General features: G+C 41.5%; 1 protein-coding gene across 12 annotated transcripts in view; it reads right to left on the reverse strand.

The window, feature by feature from the left end:
- LOC129747966 (whirlin) overlaps positions 1-22615 on the reverse strand; it is a 427024-nt gene that overhangs the window by 33770 nt on the left and 370639 nt on the right. For 9 of the 12 annotated variants that reach the window (XM_055742407.1, XM_055742406.1, XM_055742405.1 and 6 more), the window contains exons 13-16: positions 17676-17779; positions 17343-17568; positions 16772-16840; positions 5084-5164 (exon numbers count right to left, since the gene is read on the reverse strand). In XM_055742407.1, coding sequence (XP_055598382.1) covers positions 5084-5164; positions 16772-16840; positions 17343-17568; positions 17676-17779 — 480 coding nt within the window. Of the gene's footprint in view, positions 1-5083; positions 5165-5924; positions 5970-16771; positions 16841-17342; positions 17569-17675; positions 17780-22615 lie in introns of those variants that run through there. The other 3 variants (XM_055742409.1, XM_055742408.1, XM_055742410.1) reach the window with 3 other exon arrangements.

Consider the following 22615-nt stretch of genomic DNA (forward strand, 5'->3'; position numbering starts at 1 on the left):
AGTCTGTCAGTCAGTCTGTCAGTCAGTCTGTCAGACAGTCTGTCAGTCAGTCTGTCAGTCAGTCTGTCAGTCAGTCAGTCTGTCAGTCAGTCTGTCAGTCTGTCAGTCAGTCAGTCTGTCAGTCAGTCTGTAAGTCAGTCTGTCAGTCAGTCTGTCAGTCTGTCTGTCAGTCTGTCAGTCAGTCTGTCAGTCAGTCTGTCAGTCAGTCTGTCAGACAGTCTGTCAGTCAGTCTGTCAGTCAGTCTGTCAGTCTGTCAGTCAGTCTGTCAGTCAGTCTGTCAGTCAGTCTGTCAGTCAGTCTGTCAGTCAGTCTGTCAGTCAGTCTGTCAGTCAGTCTGTCAGTCAGTCTTTCAGTCAGTTGGTCAGTCAGTCTGTCATTCAGTCTGTCAGTCAGTCTGTCAGTCAGTCTGTCAGACAGTCTGTCAGTCAGTCTGTCAGTCAGTCTGTCAGTCAGTCTGTCAGTCAGTCTGTCAGTCAGTCAGTCTGTCAGTCAGTCTGTCAGTCAGTCTGTCAGTCAGTCTGTCAGACAGTCTGTCAGTCAGTCTGTCAGTCAGTCTGTCAGTCAGTCTGTCAGTCAGTCTGTCAGTCAGTCTGTCAGTCAGTCTGTCAGTCAGTCTGTCAGTCAGTCTGTCAGTCAGTCTGTCAGTCAGTCTGTCAGTCAGTCTGTCAGTCAGTCTGTCAGTCAGTCTGTCAGTCAGTCTGTCAGTCAGTCTGTCAGTCAGTCTGTCAGTCAGTCTGTCAGTCAGTCTGTCAGTCAGTCTGTCAGTCAGTCTGTCAGTCAGTCTGTCAGTCAGTCTGTCAGTCAGTCTGTCAGTCAGTCTGTCAGTCAGTCTGTCAGTCAGTCTGTCAGTCAGTCTGTCAGTCAGTCTGTCAGTCAGTCTGTCAGTCAGTCTGTCAGTCAGTCTGTCAGTCAGTCTGTCAGTCAGTCTGTCAGTCAGTCTGTCAGTCAGTCTGTCAGTCAGTCTGTCAGTCAGTCTGTCAGTCAGTCTGTCAGTCAGTCTGTCAGTCAGTCTGTCAGTCAGTCTGTCAGTCAGTCTGTCAGTCAGTCTGTCAGTCTGTCTGTCAGTCAGTCAGTCTGTCAGTCAGTCTGTCAGTCTGTCAGTCAGTCAGTCTGTCAGTCAGTCTGTAAGTCAGTCTGTCAGTCAGTCTGTCAGTCTGTCTGTCAGTCTGTCAGTCAGTCTGTCAGTCAGTCTGTCAGTCAGTCTGTCAGTCAGTCTGTCAGTCAGTTTGTCAGTCAGTTTGTCAGTCAGTCTGTCATTCAGTCTGTCAGTCAGTCTGTCAGTCAGTCTGTCAGTCAGTCTGTCAGTCAGTCTGTCAGTCAGTCTGTCAGTCAGTCTGTCAGTCAGTCTGTCAGTCAGTCAGTCTGTCAGTCAGTCTGTCAGTCAGTCTGTCAGTCAGTCTGTCAGACAGTCTGTCAGTCAGTCTGTCAGTCAGTCTGTCAGTCAGTCTGTCAGTCAGTCTGTCAGTCAGTCTGTCAGTCAGTCTGTCAGTCAGTCTGTCAGTCAGTCTGTCAGTCAGTCTGTCAGTCAGTCTGTCAGTCAGTCTGTCAGTCAGTCTGTCAGTCAGTCTGTCAGTCAGTCTGTCAGTCAGTCTGTCAGTCAGTCTGTCAGTCAGTCTGTCAGTCAGTCTGTCAGTCAGTCTGTCAGTCAGTCTGTCAGTCAGTCTGTCAGTCAGTCTGTCAGTCAGTCTGTCAGTCAGTCTGTCAGTCAGTCTGTCAGTCAGTCTGTCAGTCAGTCTGTCAGTCAGTCTGTCAGTCAGTCTGTCAGTCAGTCTGTCAGTCAGTCTGTCAGTCAGTCTGTCAGTCAGTCTGTCAGTCAGTCTGTCAGTCAGTCTGTCAGTCAGTCTGTCAGTCAGTCTGTCAGTCAGTCTGTCAGTCAGTCTGTCAGTCAGTCTGTCAGTCAGTCTGTCAGTCAGTCTGTCAGTCAGTCTGTCAGTCAGTCTGTCAGTCAGTCTGTCAGTCAGTCTGTCAGTCAGTCTGTCAGTCAGTCTGTCAGTCAGTCTGTCAGTCAGTCTGTCAGTCAGTCTGTCAGTCAGTCTGTCAGTCAGTCTGTCAGTCAGTCTGTCAGTCAGTCTGTCAGTCAGTCTGTCAGTCAGTCTGTCAGTCAGTCTGTCAGTCAGTCTGTCAGTCAGTCTGTCAGTCAGTCTGTCAGTCAGTCTGTCAGTCAGTCTGTCAGTCAGTCTGTCAGTCAGTCTGTCAGTCAGTCTGTCAGTCAGTCTGTCAGTCAGTCTGTCAGTCAGTCTGTCAGTCAGTCTGTCAGTCAGTCTGTCAGTCAGTCTGTCAGTCAGTCTGTCAGTCAGTCTGTCAGTCTGTCTGTCAGTCAGTCAGTCTGTCAGTCAGTCTGTCAGTCTGTCAGTCAGTCAGTCTGTCAGTCAGTCTGTAAGTCAGTCTGTCAGTCAGTCTGTCAGTCTGTCTGTCAGTCTGTCAGTCAGTCTGTCAGTCAGTCTGTCAGTCAGTCTGTCAGTCAGTCTGTCAGTCAGTTTGTCAGTCAGTTTGTCAGTCAGTCTGTCATTCAGTCTGTCAGTCAGTCTGTCAGTCAGTCTGTCAGTCAGTCTGTCAGTCAGTCTGTCAGTCAGTCTGTCAGTCAGTCTGTCAGTCAGTCTGTCAGTCAGTCAGTCTGTCAGTCAGTCTGTCAGTCAGTCTGTCAGTCAGTCTGTCAGACAGTCTGTCAGTCAGTCTGTCAGTCAGTCTGTCAGTCAGTCTGTCAGTCAGTCTGTCAGTCAGTCTGTCAGTCAGTCTGTCAGTCAGTCTGTCAGTCAGTCTGTCAGTCAGTCTGTCAGTCAGTCTGTCAGTCAGTCTGTCAGTCAGTCTGTCAGTCAGTCTGTCAGTCAGTCTGTCAGTCAGTCTGTCAGTCAGTCTGTCAGTCAGTCTGTCAGTCAGTCTGTCAGTCAGTCTGTCAGTCAGTCTGTCAGTCAGTCTGTCAGTCAGTCTGTCAGTCAGTCTGTCAGTCAGTCTGTCAGTCAGTCTGTCAGTCAGTCTGTCAGTCAGTCTGTCAGTCAGTCTGTCAGTCAGTCTGTCAGTCAGTCTGTCAGTCAGTCTGTCAGTCAGTCTGTCAGTCAGTCTGTCAGTCAGTCTGTCAGTCAGTCTGTCAGTCAGTCTGTCAGTCAGTCTGTCAGTCAGTCTGTCAGTCAGTCTGTCAGTCAGTCTGTCAGTCAGTCTGTCAGTCAGTCTGTCAGTCAGTCTGTCAGTCAGTCTGTCAGTCAGTCTGTCAGTCAGTCTGTCAGTCAGTCTGTCAGTCAGTCTGTCAGTCATTCAGTCTCTCATGCTGTCAGTCAGTCAGTCTGTCAGTCGGTCAGTCTATCAGGCTGTCAGTCAGTCAGTCAGCCTGTCAGTCAGTCTGTCAGTCAGTCTGTCAGTCAGTCTGTCAGTCAGTCTGTCAGTCAGTCTGTCAGTCAGTCTGTCAGTCAGTCTGTCAGTCAGTCTGTCAGTCAGTCTGTCAGTCAGTCTGTCAGTCAGTCTGTCAGTCAGTCTGTCAGTCAGTCTGTCTGTCAGTCAATCTGTCAGTCAGTCTGTCAGTCAGTCTGTCAGTCAGTCTGTCAGTCTGTCTGTCAGTCAGTCTGTCAGTCAGTCTGTCAGTCAGTCTGTCAGTTAGTCTGTCAGTCAGTCTGTCAGTCATTCTGTCAATCAGTTAGTCTGTCTTTAAGTCGGTCTGTTAATTTGTCAGTCAGTTTATCAGTCAGTTTGTCAATCAGTCTGTCAATCAGTTTGTCAGTTAGTCTGTCAGTCAATCGGTTAATCAATCTGTCAGTCAGTTTATCAGTCAGTTTGTCAAACAGTCTGTCAATCAGTCTGTCAGTTAGTCTGTCAGTTAATCGTTTAATCAGTCTGTCAGTGTTTTTTTTTTCTCTCAGTCGGTCTTTCAATCATTCTTTCATTCTGTCTTTCAGGCATTCTTTCATTCAAACTGTCAGTCATTCTGGCAGTTTGTCAGCAAATATTCAAATTTGAAAAGTAATAATATAAAAATCGTGATCTAGCTTTTCGTTTCTAAAATTAGTTATAATAAAACAATATCTAAGTAACTAATTATGAGCTTTTGGATGAAATTCGCTCGATGTTTGATGTGTGTTTGGGGATTGGACTGTAATCCGATCTTGTGACAAGTTTGGGTAAGTATTTTTAATCGTTGATACTACGAAAGAGGTGCCTCATGCTGCTCAGTGCAAAAGAAAAGCATTTTTAATTTTTTTCTGTCTAAAACAAGTTCATATGAAATAATACTTAAAAACACTGATAATAAAACTGTTGAAAAAAAAGGTCAAAAATCGTGATCGGAATAACAGTGTCCATTAGTATAAATATTGGAGTTAGTTCTTTTCGGATAGGAAATTTTACGTTTTCTTCGTGATTTTTTTTGTTGCCAATGATATTTTTATTAAAAGATTATTTTTCAATATAAAACCATGCAAACTATTGGGAGTAAAAACATTTAGAGTAAAAAATGTGTTGAAACAGTAACAGAACACAGACGGTAAAATCTTAGTATTAAATGATTTTTGAAAAACATCAAGAACTATTAAAAACATAAAAGCTATCAGCGGATGCACTAGGAATTGTTTAAACTAAAGCAATTTACTGAACTATTTATGAGAAGAAAAAAATCTAAATTTTGCGACTGGTCGGTAATTACACATATTTATAAAAATGGACACAATTCGTGCTTCGCAATATATCTTTACTGGTGCAGACTAAATTTCTTTTTTTTTTCAAACTGGACAACACGGATTCGAATCGAATTGCTAACACACTACTTCGGAGATTAAATCGGTGAAATTAAGGAGATAGTGAAACAAGAGGAGAGAAAAGTAAACCATAAACAGACAACTAAAAATGGTCGAATTGCTCAGGAAAAATGACAAAAATGAAAATCCAAAAACCAAACATGAAGTAAAGAAGTAGAAAAGTCAAAATCCAAAACTTCCGAGTGAAATGTGAAGAAAAACACAAACACAAATAATCAACAACGAAAGAATTCGACTCAAAACGTATTTTGTATCTTTAAATACTTCAACATAAATAATTGCAGATTTGATTTGCTAAAAAGAAAAATGGATCGTTTCATTTCAGTTTTTAGTTTGCACTTACGAGAGGTCTTCCCCAGTACCAAGATTTGACTCGTTGCGTTAAGCCACCTAAATGTGATCGTAATCCATCTAAGTAGCTCCCCTGTAAAAAGGTGTGTCCACGTGTCAGAGAAGGAGGATAGCGCGCACGTGAAAGAGAACACACACGCACACACAGGCACGCACGCACGCACGCACGAAAACGGACACGCGCGCACACGCGCACAGAGAGAACAAAGATGAAGGAGGTGATTTTATGAGTCGTTCTATTGATAAAATGTTATCGGAAAGGAAACTTAACACGAATTTACAAAAGATTGAATCGAACTACTTTTAGGAAAATTAACTAGGAGATCTAGGAAAATTTAATCGGATATTAAAAGTCTAATGTTCTAAACCTTATTCTAGCGATGTTAACTTCTAGAAATAGAATTAAATTCAATGAAATTTAGAAACATTAACTTAATGTAGTTTGTTTTAACTTACTAGAACTAGAATTTTTGGACTTCATACAATGGCTAGCCCTCTACAGTTTATTTTTGTTTCAGTGTTTGATTTTTCTTGAGTGTCAATCCGTAACTTTATGTAACATATGAAAAAGTATCATTGTTTGAAGTTTTATATTTGCTGTAAATCCCTAATGTTACTAATTTCATTTGTACAAATTCATTCTAATCTCCTATACCTCATTTAAGCTGTTCTTCTGTTTAAAAAACATAAACTTAAATCAAATTAATTCAAGATTCATAATACCATATGACCGGGGTATCTTTTTGATATGCTTTAAGATTACAAACACACACACTTGCAAAGCACGAATTAGTTGGCTTACCTGATCCTTGAGAGCGTGGATGAGAAAAGTAGAAAATTAATGATCCAATCGAGATTCATTTGCATCAGTCCGGAATCTGTTTAATGAATTGAGCAATAGGTCATTTAGGAGCTTAAAAATAATCAAAATATAATGCCTCATCCGAAATGTCTATTGAAGGTTCATGAAAGCTGAACCAGAAAAAAAGCTTGTGACAGGTTGAAAATATCAGATGAAATGCGTTCTTAAAACACTTCAAAATAAGAATTGGGGATCTTCAACCTTGAACAAGTTCAAACGGCTAAATTGCCTACTTTATGGGGGTTTGAAAGAACATTTTAGGCATGTCCGGATGAAATTTCAAATGCAGAGCTAAAAATGGCGGAACAGTCCATTCCGGATATGTTTTTGAATGATGTCACAAAAGTATTTGTATTTGTATTTGTATTCGTATTCCATCGGACAATATTGTCTACATGAATTTTAAAACTACCTCTAAGTTGTACATTATACTAACAAAACTTTCATCAATCAAATAATCATTAGGTTAGTTAACTGATTGCTGATGATCAAGTGATCATCATGATCAAGTGATGAGGGATCTTTCCCCAACCTGTGGAAAACGACAAAATTGGTATGATTACCGAAACCGGCGAAACCCCTAGGGCGTCCAGCTTCGTACAGACCCATTTGTCTGGTAAACTTCTGGAAAGGATAATATTCAACTGGCTTACAATCTGCAAAATCATCCATACTCCGTTATATCAACTGGGCCTTCAGCACCGGGACGCAACGCACCAGGAACTACGGAGCAAGGTTGCCGAAGAAAAATCTGTGTTTTTGACAAAAAAAATCTCGAATTCTGTGATTTCAACCTAAAATTCTGTGACGGTTTTCTGTGACGCTAGTTCTACGAAATTCATTGCAGAAATCATGTGAAACATCAACAAATTGAAAAATACAGTATTGATAGAAAAAAAAACATTTTACATTACCTTTTTTTCATATTTTCTTAAATTATAGTCAAAAATAAAAATTCAAAAGTGACATAAAAATTTCGGATGTTGGAAATCTGTACAAAATTTAGAAAATCTGTGAATTCTGTGAAAATTTTAAAAATTCTGTGTTCTGTGACACAGATTCTGTGACGAAATTTTGCTCAAAATTCTGTGATAATAAAGATTTTTCTGTGATTTCGGCAACCTTGCTACGGAGACCCCTGAGCCCTTCGACTCAGTCGCGCTGTTTCCTGCCAGCGACAAAGGTCGTCCCGGCCCTGAGTTCGTCTGTGGTGAAGGGGTTCTCCAGCCTGCGCTTTCAGGCAAGTACGCTGTTATCGACTGTTCTTCTCCGCGTGATGGAATTAGCATTTCCAGGGATCTTGGTTCTTATTCTGCACCCGACACATCTGAGCCTATCAACGTTTACTACCAGAACGTCGGTGGTGTCAATTCCTGTCTGGTTGACTACCTCCTTGCCACGTCAAGTTCCTGCTACAAAATCATCGCCTTTAGAGAAACATGGCTAAACGACCGCACCTTATCCAGTCAAATTATCTGCCCAGACTATGTAGTATTCCGTTGCGATCGAAGCCCCTTGAAAAGCAAAAAATCAACTGGAGGCGGAGATTTACTTGCCGTAAAGTCCAGGCTCATGGCTCAGCTGATTAAAGACATTTCCTGGAACGATTTGGAACTTATTTGGGCCCGCATTGATCTCGTTGACCGGAAACTGTACTGGTTGTAGCTGAGTCTTTCTCGCGCTGCCTCTCCAAAGTAAGCTCAATCTGCTCCCCGAAAAAACATTCTTGTTATCGGGGATTTCAACATGCCTGGCTTGAAATGGTGCCCTTCCCACGGTGCCTTTTTGTTCCCAGATCCTATGCGCTCCTATTTCTCGGCTCCTTCCAACATCTTCCTGGACTCTTTGAGCACCGCGACTCTGTGCCAGATCAACAGATTTGAAAACGAAAACGGCCGTATGCTTGACCTCTGCTTCGTAAAAGAAGGCTTCAGGATTCCGACAATTGATTTAGCTCCTGCTCCTCTCGTCAAAGTTGTTTCTCATCATCCAGCTTTAGTGGTCTCACTCGATGTCACTAACATTACCGCCACCTTAGAGGAAACTGTTTCCTTCTACCAGGACTTCAAAAACGTCGATTACGAAGCTATCTCCTTCGTCCTAGGTTCCATCGAATGGGAGAACGAGCTCAATCTCTCTAACCCCAATGCTGCCGCTGTGACGTTTTCAAACATACTGAACTACATAATCGATCGTCATGTTCCGAAACGTAGCTTACCTTCCAACCCTCGAGCACCCTGAGTCAATAACCAACTGCGACAATTGAAGACGGCTAAAAACCGTGCACTTCGACACTACAACAAGTACAAGTCCATCCGCACAAAGGAAAAATATCACAAGCTAAACACAGCGTACAAAAAAAAGCAGCAGGTGTTGCTACCAGAACTATCTTCATCGACTACAGCGCAATTTTAAAACCAACCCGAAATCTTTCTGGAAGTACGTCAAAAATCAGCGGAAAGCATTCTGACTTCCGTCTCAAATGTTCTTGAATGGCTACTCAGCAAACACCTATCTTGAAATATGTAATCTTTTTGCTGAGAAATTATCAAGCTTTTTCACAACGGAGTCCATTTCCTCAGAGCAACTGGACATGGCTGTAAGAAATATTTCACCTCTAGATTCTTCCTTAAACGGTATCACATTCAATGACGCAGCCATTTTGAAAGCGACAGCAAAGCTTAAGAATTCATCATCTACGGGTCCGGATGGGATACCAGCTATCTTCCTGAAACGTTTCATGCCACACTTACTGACTCCCATTAGGCATATTTTTCGAGCTTCGCTGGACTTCGCAATCTTTCCCTCGCATTGGAATGAAGCTTACATGTTCCCTGTTCACAAGAAAGGAGAAAAGAAAGATATAAACAATTACCGTGGCATTTCAGCTCTCTGTTCGATAGCAAAACTGTTCGAATTGGTTGTTCTGGATCCGATTTTCTCGTCCACGAAGCAATACTTTTCCAACGATCAACACGGATTTTTTTCAAAACGATCCACGACAACAAATTTGCTGACTTTCACATCGTCCTCTATACTGATTTGTCTGCTGCTTTCGATAAAGTAAATCACGATATTGCAATCGCTAAACTCGAACGCTTAGGATTCTGTGGATCTTTACTGGACTGGTTTCAAAGCTACTTAACGGGACAAAAGTTATCAGTTCAAACTGGTCATTTTCTCCGCTTGTTCAGGCGTGCCTCAGGGAAGCCACTTGGGACCGATAATTTTTGTCATCTATTTTAATGGTGTACTCACTGTCCTTGATGGACCTAAACTTGCGTATGCTGATTACCTCAAACTTTTTCACACCATCATCGGCCAAGAGGACATCGATTTCTTGCAAAGGCAGTTCAATACCTTTGCTCACTGGTGTGACACCAACTGCCTGCCTCTGAACCGGAGTAAATGTGCTGTCATTTCATTTTCTCGCAAGCGGAGTACACTCTTGGTAACGAAACCATCGCCAGGGTGAACCACATCAACGATCTGGGCGTTAACCTAGACCATCGGCTGGAGTTTAAGACTCATACGAATTACATCGTTGATAATACTTCTAGAAGTCTTGGCTTCTTATTTCGCGTAACCAAGGAGTTTAAAAATGTGTACTGCCTAAATAGCTTGTATTGCAGCATAGTTCGCTCTACTCTCGAATATGCATCAGCAGTTTGGTGCCCATTTTACCAGAATGGAGCCGAACGAATTGAGGCTATCCAGCGGCGCTTCATGCGGTATGCCCTGAGACACTTGAACTGGCTAGATTCGTTTCGTTTACCTAGTTACGAAAGCCGTTGCCGCTTAATTGATTTGGACACACTTCATGTCCGCCAAAACGCTGCACGTGTTTTAGTCGTAGCGGATCTCCTCGCGTCGAGAATTGATTCTCCCGTGTTGCTGGAAGCTATTCCCCTCAGTGTGCGACCCCGAGGATTAAGGAACCAAAATCTGCAGCTCTATGTTCCAATTCGAGTGAACAACTACGGAGCCAACAGCGCTCTAATAGGAATTTGTAGAACTTTTAACCGCTTTGCTGAGTACTTCGATCTCGACGTTTCAAGGGCCACTTTCCGAAGAAAATTTTTAATGGTATCAAGGACTGTGTAGATTTAGGTAGTTTTTGTAACTTGTTTGTTATTCATTATTTTACTAAGAGCAAGTTCACTGGTGTTGGGAGAAAGTGGTAGAAATTTTGACACTTACGGCACATTTTGATAATTTTGCCATGCAAAAACGTTTTCAAGATCTGTGGCCTTCTAGTTTTTTTACAACGCGTGTTGTATTTTCGCATGCTGTGATGCAAAAATAGCAATATTTCTATCACATTCGGCTGAAATAGAAATATTGTTGTAAAAAAATACAACACCCCAAGATCTTGAAACAAATTTTGCATGGTAAAATTTTCAAAATGCCAAAATTTCTATGGCGAACTCACTATCCGGAAGGTAGTGAAGGCTTGCCGGATACGCTGGGCAGGACATGTTGCGAGAATGCTGGACGACTGTCCTGCAATACAGGTGTTAGCTACGAATCCGTTAGGAATGAGACGAGCAGGAGCGCGACGAGCGAGGTGGCCGACCAAGTGATGACCGTGAGACGGAACTTAAGATCTTAAGATCTTAAGATTAACATTACACATTACCATTACCGTCTTCCCACGTTATCGGCTCGACTGAGACTTACGGAACTGAAACCGAATTTCGATGTTCTGCCCTAATGGCGGATAACCCACATGGCTCCATACTCGTACCTGTGCTTTGGAATGCCATATAATGAGGTGGTAACGCTGAAACTACCACCAGGCGCCTAGCCAATTGGTTTTTACAGATTATACAATGCAATTCTTCTTGAAAGGCTTAAAAAACAGGTAAAACTGTGAAAAACCTGAATATTTGTTTCTGACTGCCACGATAAACTGGAACGCTGTTGATTGCGGAAAATCAATCTGGAGAAAAGATGAACGTTATGCGTGGTGCGTGGTGCCAACACAGTTATGGGTTGCATAACTATACTTTAAGTACTGCTCATACTGAAGTCATGGAGAAGTAGATTTCTGCATGACGCAGTTCTTGACTGGTCACGGGAGCTTTGATTGGAAGGGAAGCGGGGAAAAGCCCGGCCGTAGATAGGTCCACTGAAAACCTCAGTGGTTCCCATCAAGAGGAGCAGGTGCCAGTCGCTGGAAGAGATGCATCAAGGGGCATTAACAAATGTGACCTTTTGGAAGCAGCCGACATGGTCGACAAGATGCAGGAGTTTGTGCGAAGTACCAACAACTTGCACACGAACATGAAGACCTGGGTTCCGAAATTGAGGGTGCTTTTGCAGAGTGCCGTCAAGGAACGAACGGAGCTGGTGCGGAAAGTCGAGGCTGCGGAGAAGGACCTAGAGGAAGCAAAATTGGTTGCTTCTCAAGGACCTTCGTAGGAATCCAAGCCGAGAAGAACCGCGAAAAGAGATCACGAGTCCCCCGTTTGTAAACGATTCCTCCAAAAAAGGATGGGTACGGACTACGAGGATGCCAACGGAGAACGCAGTGCTGAAGGCTGGCGAATGGTTCGTAATAGAAATAGAAGTCCTCATAAAGCCAGAACCACCCTCAAAACCCAAATCTCAACGGGTGATGTCCGGGGGTGATACCCTTATCGTTGAAGTAAAAGAAGGATCAACATATGCAAACTTGTTCGGGAAGCTACGCGCAAAGCCAAAGTTATCTGCTCTTGGTGAGAGCATCACCAAAACAAGACGCACCTAAAAGGCGGACTACCTTACGAGACTCTGCGGTAAAGTTCGCCAATTTCAAGGGGCTTGTTGAAAACACCTTAGGCGATAAAGCGACTGTCCGAGAAATATCGCAGGACATCGAATCAGTAGCTTTAAAACTAAGATAGGCGTATGGTGGAATGCAGATTGCGACGTTTCTTCTCTCATCACCAGCGGTCAACACGCTACTGACGGTAGGAAGTGTAAGAGTTAGGTGGTCAGCGGAGCACTTCAGAATTGCGCTCAGGATACAGAAACAAATGCAATGCTGCTTGAATAGCTGGGACTTTGGTCACCAATTCCGAAGCTGCAGCGGACCCAACCGGTCACGATGTTGCTGAAGAGAAGGAGAAGAAAGACACTTCGCTTGAGATTGCAATATGCATGCTTTGTAGGCAGGCGGATGGAAACGCCCACGAAACTGGTGGCTTGGACTGGCTGATATACAAAAAGGCAAAGGCAAGCCAGTAAAATTGGATGATATCCAGCTAAATCTGAATCATAGCGAGGAAAATAGGACAACTTCTGCTGGAACAAACGCTCTACCAAAATGGGCGATAGGAGAAATCAACACAATGTTGGATGCACTCGCTCACGTAATGACAGCGTTATCTAATCGCCACACGTCTCGGGATTTTACGCACCAGTCTGAAGTTGACAAAAAAGGGAAAGGAGAAAGAGGAAAAAGACGATGATATGAAGTCAAATTTCCACCTTGTAAAAAAGTGTTTCCTAGCAAGTCATTTTTGATCCTCGATACGGTACGTAGAATGGACTCTGAAGTTGATAAGTATGAATGGCACGTTGGCTTACATGTGGGCTGTGGGCTTCGCAAAAAAGTATTCAGATTGATTGGGTCATTGGACTGAGGTTCTAGTTTTAGCCCTTTAATGCATGGCTTTTTTTTAAATGAGAATAGCAGTCGTTGATTCAGTGAAATAATAACATTTTAATTCGAATAACACAATTGTTAACTGGACTAGTGCGATGCTAATAAACAGAACCATTTATGCAAGCTTGGGAGGACTTACAATCAAAGCCACACCAACGAAGGGATGTCCCCAAGGCGGGGTTCTATCACCGTTGTTGTGGTCCTTGATAGTGGACGACCTCCTAAACAAACTTGTATCCATGGGATTCGAAGTTATTGGCTTTGCAGACGACGTAGTTATTATAGTTCGGGGAAAACATGAGAATGTGCTGTCTAATAGAATGCAAACTGCACTCAACTACGCACTATTTTGGTGCAGGGAAGAGGGACTAAATATAAACCCTTCCAAAACTACTGTGATAGCCTTCACTAGGAGACGAAAAATTACACTAAAACCTCTAACATTAGATGGGGAAGTGTTAAACCTCGAATCACAAGTGAAATATTTAGGCATAGTACTAGACTCAAAGCTATCATGGAACCCACAGATAGAGCATGTAATCGCTAAGGCTACAACAGCTCTATGGGTCTGCCTCAAAGGAGTAGGGAAAAAATGGGGACTACAGCCGAAAATTATCTACTGGATATTTGCAGCTATTATAAGACCCAAAATCTCTTATGCCTCCTTAGTATGGTGGACCAAAACTATGCAAATTACGGCCCAGAAAAAACTAGCGAAGCTCCAAAGACTTGCAACGCTAGCTATAACTGGCGCAAAGCGAAGCACACCGAATGAGGCTCTAAATGCACTACTAAATATTCTGCCTCTACATCAATTCATTGAGTTAGAGGCGGAACGTAGTGCCTTGAGACTCTCCAAATACAAAACTCTCTATGAAGGAGATCTTACAGGACACCTCAAAATCCTAAAGAAATTTAAATTAAACTCACTTATTGTGAAAAATGATGACTGGATGGAGCCCATTTTCAACCTAGACATACCATACAATGTAACTATCAATGATAGGGACGTGTGGGAGTCAGGTGGACCTGCGGTTCCTCCCAGATCGATCCTATTCTTCACTGATGGGTCAAAAATGGATAAAAGAACTGGGGCAGGGGTTTTCGGACCTAGACTCAGGATCTCAATTCCTATGGGAAACTGGCCAACAGTATTCCAAGCTGAAATTCAAGCCATTCTAGAATGCACTTTAGCCTGTTTGAAAAGGGGATACAGGTACACAAGTATCTGCATGTTCTCTGACAGCCAGGCTGCTCTCCGAGCACTAAGTACGTTCACATGTTACTCCAAACTAGTTTGGGAGTGTATAGTTGCACTAAGAAACCTGGCCATAAGGAACAGAGTATCTTTATTCTGGGTACCAGGCCACTGCGGTATCCTAGGGAACGAAGAAGCAGACCAACTAGCTAGGGAAGGATCTCAGGGACTGTTGATTGGACCTGAACCTTTCTGCGGAGTATCGAGAAGTGCCTTGACTATGGAGCTCAAGAACTGGGAAAGCACCACTATTGTTTCCAACTGGAAAACAGCGGAGGGAGCAACCCAGGCAAAAAGATTCATTGAACCAAGCGCACAACTCTCAAAAAACATGTTGAACTTAAGTAAGCACGAATTAAGTACTTACACAGGTCTCTTGACCGGACATTGTCCAACAAAACAGCATCTCAAAAGGATAAACATAATTCTGAACGATGACTGTCGGTTCTGCGGGTTCGAAAAAGAAACTGCAGAGCATCTTCTATGCAACTGCTGCGCCCTCCTAAATAGGAGAGAGCGAGTACTTGGGGCAAAGTTAATAAGCGCACAAGACATATGGTTGCATATCAGCCCTAAGAAGGTTATATCATACATCTTTGATATCATACCCGATTGGGATAAAATGCTTAGTCAGCAATCAACTGTCACTCCAATCAATAGTGCAGGTGAACCTGACAGCATATAGTAACGCGGGGTAAACACCACAATAGATCAACTACTGGTCGCAGTGGGCTCTCCCCTACAGGAAAAAAAAAAAAAAAGAATAACACAACTGATCATGTTTGGCTAGTGAACGGTAGACAATGTGCAACTCGAGACCCCATACACATAACCTTCGGGTAGTGGTCATATCACCTCCTGTCTGCAACTCCGATTCTCTACCTCCCCGTGGTGCTAGCTGGGGTGCGAGCAACCTTAGCGGAGATCGGGTACCCAACCACGGTGGATGCTTTGGTCGCATGCAAACTGAGTTAGGGGGCTTCGTACGCGTCTGTTCTCCATGTTAGAGGCGGCGTGCGGGGTGCAACAACGTCCTGGTGATATTCGGGACACAAAACAGCAACTTCACGAGGGACCTCCTGCTAAATAGTGGGGTTAGCTGCGGGCGTTGCGAGCCCGTGACTACAAATAAACATAAACAACGAACAACGATCAAGAAATTTCGGATGGAAATCGGCAAAGACTCACGCGATGAAAAGGGGCTAGCGATTGAAAACTTGGAACATGGAATTGATCGGATGGTGGCCGATCGACCCACGAATGTGCTGGTTGAGAATCAAGGGCCGGTTTCAACATCAGCATTGTCAACGTGCACAGCCCTCACCTCGGAAGCACCAGTGACGACATAGACAAATTCTACGCGCAGCTGGATCGTGAATACGACCGTTGTCCAAAACATAAATTATCAAGATCGTCATCGGGGATTTTAACGCTCAAGTCGGCCAGGAGGAGGTATCCAAACCGATAATTGGATGGTTCAGTGCGCACCAGCTGACCAACGAAAACGGTCTCAGACTAATAGATTTCGCCCCCTCTAAACGAATGGCCGTACGTAGTACCTTTTTCCAGCATCGCCTTCCACACAAGTACACCTGGAGATCGCCGTACCAAACGCAATCACAGATCGACCACGTTTTTATGGACAGCCGGAACTTCTCGGACCGGACCGAACCCGCTTGTCCAGTAATAACAAGAGATAGCAGGAGACTTTGTCTATCTCGGCTTACTAATGACCGCAGACAATGACACCAGTCGTGAGATCCGGCGGCGAATGATCAGCGGAAGTCGTGCTTTCTATGGAATCCACAAACAACTGCGGTCGAGAAGACTTAGCCCTCGCACGAAGTGTAACCTGTATATGACGCTCATTAGACCGGTTGTTCTCTACGGGCACGAGATATGGATATTGCTCGAGGAGGACCTGCGTACACTCGGAGTATTCGAGCGGCATGCAGGAGAATGGAGTGTGGAAGGATGAGAGGGCTGAACAACAAGACCCTATGGTGAACCCAGACGCAGCGAACGAGGTGGTTAGACCAAGTGGAGCCTGATCTGGCGAACGTGGGATGTCCGAGAAATTGGAGAACGGTTGCCATACAAGAACTCCAGTATAGTGCTCACAAAATAGAATACTGGTTCAAGAGTTTGTCTGAAGTCTAAGGTATACGAATGGGAGTCCTGTAGAAATGCTAATCATCCCAGACATAGCGAAAACAATACTCGAGACGACAAGTAGCGGTTTTCGCGCTTCTGAAAAAGCTTCGAAAATAAATGTAGTGGAAGCTGTTTTTGTTGGAGCGATGATTTTCCTGTTAAACAAAATGTGAATCCTGCATGGTTTCAAGGCTATGAGCCTCATCAAATCTGGATGTGTTAAAGAGGATGTGTCCTAACACAAATACAATTGTACATCGGTATTAGCTTTACCTGTTGAATATGACATAACTTGTGCAAAGAGAGAACTATGAGATTAGGAACGGAAAACGAAGGGTTCGGTTGAGAAGTGACGTAGACGTGAATGTAGGAGCGGAAAAGATACTGCCTGATCTACTGTCAAATTAACACGCTCATTTTGGTAGTTTAACAGCCGGTTCCAAAGAAATTCTCGGAGCGAGAAAATAAAGAACTCTAAGATTTGCAACGTGTGGCTAAACTGAACGTCTTACTGTAGTAAGAGAGCGTCTCCCGTTTTTGATGTGACGGAGCCTCCTAGGAAATGCACCCGTCACCCGAATATGGGTCCAATAGTGACGTACGTGTTTTGGTAATCCAAAAGACCTTCGTTTTGTGAAAAACATCTCTGCCTGAGTTTGGTCTTTTACAGCTGAGTTATTGACTAATGAACATTTGAATAGGCGAATTTAGTTTTAACGCTATGAAAATGCTATTTTTTTTGGGAATAACTTACCGAGTCATAATCCGCCCTTGACAGTTGAGTCTCGCTGCCTCTCCTAGGTCGTGACGGATCATTATAATCCTGTTCAGGAAGAAGAAAAATATGGAGAGAAAAAAAGGTAGAAGAGCAAAATATAGTTAGTAAGCATATCGACGGTTGATATCGCTACAATATGATCTGAACCTAAAGTGTAGAAAAGGAAGAATGTCTGGTGTAATGTCGATGATAGTTTGAAACTTTCAAAATGATATTAAAACTTGTAGAAAATTTTAAAACTCTAACAAGAGCTGGCGCTAAACATTGAAACTGGACATAATATGAAATCGGCCTAAGGCCTTCCAACTGTTGGTAATAGGTTGTACTGTTCTAATGTATTTTTTTTAAAATTTATTCCAGTGGGTGACATTTGTGGTGTTGACATGTCGAGTGTGTAGCTGTGGTGGAAAATGTTTGGCTTCGATCGAATTTATGCTCTCATTATGTGTTTGGATCGGTTTTCCTGGAGAGACAATGTCGGTTTAGGGTGCAGACTCCCTGCTCTCATTCAAGTTCAAAGTACTAATTTGAAACTCGTGGTGTTCACCTTGCTCTTCAACTGTTTCACTACATCGCTCGAGGACGAGGAGATCTTGTGTCGGTTCATCCCTAGAAGGCCCCCGAGGGCGGACGATGGAGGCGAAGTGGGACCAAAGAGGCGACTCGGAGTGCCTCCACCGGGACCCATTTCGCTCAAATGCCGATGCGTCTGCGGATGATGGTGCAGAATCGGTCCGGCTGACATCGGGCGGTACGGAAGCGGAGCCGGCGGTCTGCACGGAGGGAAGTTTTCGTAAAGATATACATAGATAAATAAAAATGTAACGAAAACAATACAAAAAAGTAACAAGAAAACAAAAACAAAAATGGCTCCCTGTACCGATTGCGAATGTCCGGGATGGCCGATGCCGCGGCTGGGTTGGACGAGTTCTCCGCGTGACCACGACCGGTGGCCTCGATTACTTCCAGATCCGTGTCGGACACCTGTAAACGGAACGGGTGGAAAAGGTTGGGGAACGATTGCTCAAAATTTTGATCTGTCTCGTTTTGATGCAGTGATAGGAGTAGATATCAATTGATCAATCCAATAGATACGCTTCAACGTTGGCTTTTTGCTGGGACACACGCACTCGCAAACACATTTTCTTTTGAGGGGGCAAGGTGTTCATGAACTCAACGTTTCGACGTTCCATGGTTTTGTTTTTGATGCGATGGTTCTCCGCTTACTTTTTGGAGGGAGGCAAAGCACTAGTTCAAAAGTGAAATCCAACTACTTCTACCGAATTGAAAACATTTGGAGAAAAGGCATTCCCAGAGCATTCCATAAACTACGGTGTTGGTTGGCTGTTGTTGTTGATTTTTTGATATGGTGTTGAGAAAAATCCTCCGACAAATAAGGCAAAGCGTGAAGAGAGTGTGACTCCTGCTGCTACGGGAGGACACTGTCCATTGGTTTCGTTTCTATGTTACTCCAAGGTGGGAAAAGTTATTTACATCTTAGAAGATTTTTTTGTTTGAGAAAGATATCGAGCCAGGCGAAAGATTACAGCAGCGGAAAAACTACATCTACATTAAAATAAAATCGTATGCTTTCGACGTCAGATCTCTTTCAATGATCAAAGACATCGAAAACTTTCACCTTTGATTTTATGAAAAATACACTGAGAGTTTATTGTAAAAAAAAATATATTTTCGTCTCCCACAATGAGTTTGTTGAAAATGTTACGGCTTGGAAGAATGTTACTGAGATCAAGAGCAAAATGTGAAAAAGAGAGAGCATTTCGAACTACTTGAAGCTGCATTTAACACGTTCGTCACCCAGAAAAAAAATCTCGGAGCGTGAAAGTAAAGTGATAGAGCTCCAGATTTACAACGCGTGACAGAACGGAGCGGCTATCTTGCGTGAGAGAGCCGTCACCCGTTTATGGGTCCCTTGGCGACGAACGTGTTAAGTAACTGCGAGAGAGGTAGCAAAAAACGAAGAAATGATCTTGGCAATCATTTCTGAATCGTGTTGGTGTCAAACAGTGGTGAGTAAACTTTGTTTTAAAAACGTGTGCTGTTTGGTGTATTAAAGTGTAACTTGCTAACGGATTCGGTGTAATAATACTGGGGTACTGTGCATAAAAAAATGTGCCTAAGTTTAGTAAATGCTGTGTTCGGTTAAGCTAACCTAATTAAGCTTTTTTTTTGTAGAAGCATAGATAGTTTAAAACGCATTGGTCAAGTTTCGTATAATAACTTCTTAGTTTTCCGTACTAATTTTCACAAGAAAATATTAAGGTTATCCCATCCCCTGTTTCGTAAAAGTAGAAAAATATTTTAGAATTATACTTAAGTGTTCAAACAGTAAAAAAATCCTTATGTGTTATATTGAGGAAGGGATGGCAGACTCAGCAAGACGGAAAGCGTGTACACACTTAACCTTTTCTCCTGTGATCGAGACGATTCCCTCTTGTATTTTCAACAGCTGAAACTACAGGACAATTTTAGGACCGAAAAACAGCTCAGGAAAACAACTGTCAAATGATCCTGTAGTTTGAAACGACAGTCTCCTGTTATTTTAAGTGAATTTTGCAAAATTCCTGTAAGCTCGAAACGGAATTTTACTGTGGTTTGTAGTGAATCCTTGAGTTGAAACTTGAGTTATCTTAGGGCAGTAAATAACTGACTGTATGTACTCAGGTGCCTCCTTATTTTCAAATCAGTAAATTTGTAGCACAAACACAATAGATTTGTTTTTTTTCTCTACATCACCTCATCTCTTGACATCTCTTTACAAAATATATCCATCCATCGATCCTTTGAGGATAGATATATAATTATATGAAGCTGGTTTACACAAATAAGAAAATGTAATCCTACATTACAAGTAATTTTACAAAAGAGTATAGCATCTTCGCATAGGACGAAAAATAACATGAAAATGCATGCTGAAACGCAGTGTCGGCATGCGATGTCTGTTTTGATTTTACATGATCTTTTTTTTCTGTTGCTGTTTAGCTTCCTTTTGAATTAATTGCTGCGCTCAGAAGTCTTCATTAAGGTAAGTTAAAATTTAAGTGTTCAACTACTCTGAAGTTAACCAAGACTTTTGAATAACATTGGATTGAATTATTTGTCGATTTAAATTTTACAGGAATTCAACAGCTGTGACTGGGTGGCATCCTGCAGTATCCTGGGGAAAATCCACCTTACTTAAAATTGGAAGCTGAAAATTCCTACTCACAAGTGACGAATAGTATTACTTCAATTGTGCGGCGGCAAATTTTTAGCTGATTACAGACGATTCTACAGTCGGGAAAATGTGATCGTGATTGTGCAAATAACGTGTGTGAAATTATGTGTTATCCCCTAGGTCAGGCAACTAGAAATTCGCTTGCAGCATTTTTACAGCATTTTTTACTTTTCGACAGAAAAAATGAGCACTTTTTGAATAGTTTTGTAATCGTTTATGATAAAAATTCGATCCAGAACCAAACAAAATCAACAAAGCTATTGTTTCATAGATGAGGCATGCTCAGTTAGGTGAAACTTGTAAACCTATCCAATGCAAAACTCTCTCAAAGACCTTAAAAAAGTTTCAAGAATGAACATTCTAATGAAACTAAATTTGATACCTGTTCACTGGTCGGTGATTTAATCAGATCAATTTGACATTTAAGCACTTTTTTTGTTTTTTCTTCTGTTTTCCACCCCTGGGTTATCCCTTGTTATTAATTAGGTCCTCAAAGAAAGTGTAGTTAGATAATTGAATTTAATAAAAGATCTATGTCTAAAAATTATGTGTTTTCACATTGATTTTTGAACACTTCTTGGATGACAGTATCATGAAACGAGGCTGAAAATGTAAAGCTACAGTAAACAATCAACATAGATGGGGCCGGATTTTTATGTACATGCCAAGACCAGTATTCATACATGTAAACATCCGATTCCCTTCAACCCAAGCTCTTTCATGTTATATTCCTTGGATATTTTTAAGTATGTAGTTCTTCGGGTTCAAGTTTTTATTTATTTTAATTGGTTATTTATTAGAAATCATCATTTTCAAAAATGGGTTTTAGGAGTTTTTTTTCAATTAAACTTTAAAAAATGAATAATGGATTTAAAGGCTTCATTAAAAAAAAAAAAAAAAAAACTATGTGCATTTACTTCCTAAAACTAGCAAGCAATAAGCTAACTCCTGTTAACCAGACGCAAACCCATTTAAGCTTTGATGAAAATGTATTAAATATTAAGAAATAATAGTAAGAAAATACGTTTGCAGTTCCATTCAGATTTATCACCTACTCTTATAAAATCAATTAAAACATAAGATTTTAGTAAAAAAAATTTGTAATTTTATTCTGGCTTTTTCGGTCTTGAATGTAGATCAAACAACGGTGGATATTTCAAAAACCACCGTTGTTTGATCTACATTCGAGACCGAAAAAGCCAAAATAAAATTACCATATATCATTCCCGGTCGAAAACATAAACCTATCCTCATTTTTTTTTGTTTTTGAATAATCTGTCAGAAACACAATGTAAAATAACAAATTACCAAAATATATTTACACTTGAACTTTTACCTAACGGATAAGTCATTGAAAATTCAGTTTTTTATAAAAATCTTCAAAGAACGAAATCTTCAAAATAAATCCAGTTCTCATCTATTTTTTTCTCCTTTGGTTTGGTTTGTGGTTCCAAACAAGCTCTGATTGAATAAAAAACTTTGGTTCTGGAACACATCTCCTGCTATATGAATCCTTAATGATATTCTCACATTGATATTTCAATTTTGGTAACAAAAAATTAACTTTGAGCTCTGAATCGAAATTTAAATTAATTTTAAATTTCGGATCTAAATTTCACATTGACGAAATAAATATCAGAAGTTCTGATTCAAAATCCTTAACCAGAGATCTCTAGTATGAATTCTCAATTTCTGGTTTTTAATATGAATTTTTCTTAATTTTTTTTTCGTAATTTTGAATCTGATTTAAATTGCGAATAATGAAGCTACTTCAGTTTTCTCAACTCTGGATCAACTTTATGAAACTTTCTAAAGTTTCAATTATTCATAAGAATAAGGGATTAAAACTACAAAACCAAATCCCGAAAATAGTTTGTTTTTTACATACTTTGTTATAATATTCCTCAATGTTGAGAGATATTGGATAAATACAGCTTATTTTAGTTAGAAATGCAAAACCAAGATTCGAAACAGAATTTCGTCTTAAAGATGATCCAAACTGAAAATCAAGAATAACAAACTGGATACAAACCAGAAAACTGATCGTAGATCTCGAATTTTCATTTTTATTATAGAATTTTTGACCACCAAATCTGGAATGATTCTAACTTAAGCTTACGAGATATTTTTCTCAAGTTACACATCCGGACAAATCAGGGTTATTTTAGTTTAATACCATGCAACATCCAAACATTTGATTTCTTAATTCTACCAAGATCCGATCAGAAAAAGAATAACACTTGAAAACACATCCCAAGTATCCAGAAGTCGACTAACTACTCTATTTTGGACTTTTGAAGTTCACATTTGGCTGAATAAAAGGTACTCTGGAGAGTTTCCCCCGAGTGCTTTTAATCGAACTTTGGACGAACATAGAAGGTCCAAAAAAGCATCATAAAACATTTATGTAATTCCTTAGAGCTTATCAACAGTTGAAAGTTCATTCGTGATAATTGTGCTCTTTAATGAACTTTCTACGAACGTTTTTGTTTCATGTGGAACTGTTTACGAAATTTTTGGTTCCTTGAAGGACTCAAATTAATCTTCTACGTGAATTATTATGAATATTTTTAAATTAGATT

The sequence above is a fragment of the Uranotaenia lowii genome, chromosome 2, assembly GCF_029784155.1.
Source record: "Uranotaenia lowii strain MFRU-FL chromosome 2, ASM2978415v1, whole genome shotgun sequence".
In the NCBI taxonomy this organism is placed as follows: Eukaryota; Metazoa; Arthropoda; class Insecta; order Diptera; family Culicidae; genus Uranotaenia; species Uranotaenia lowii.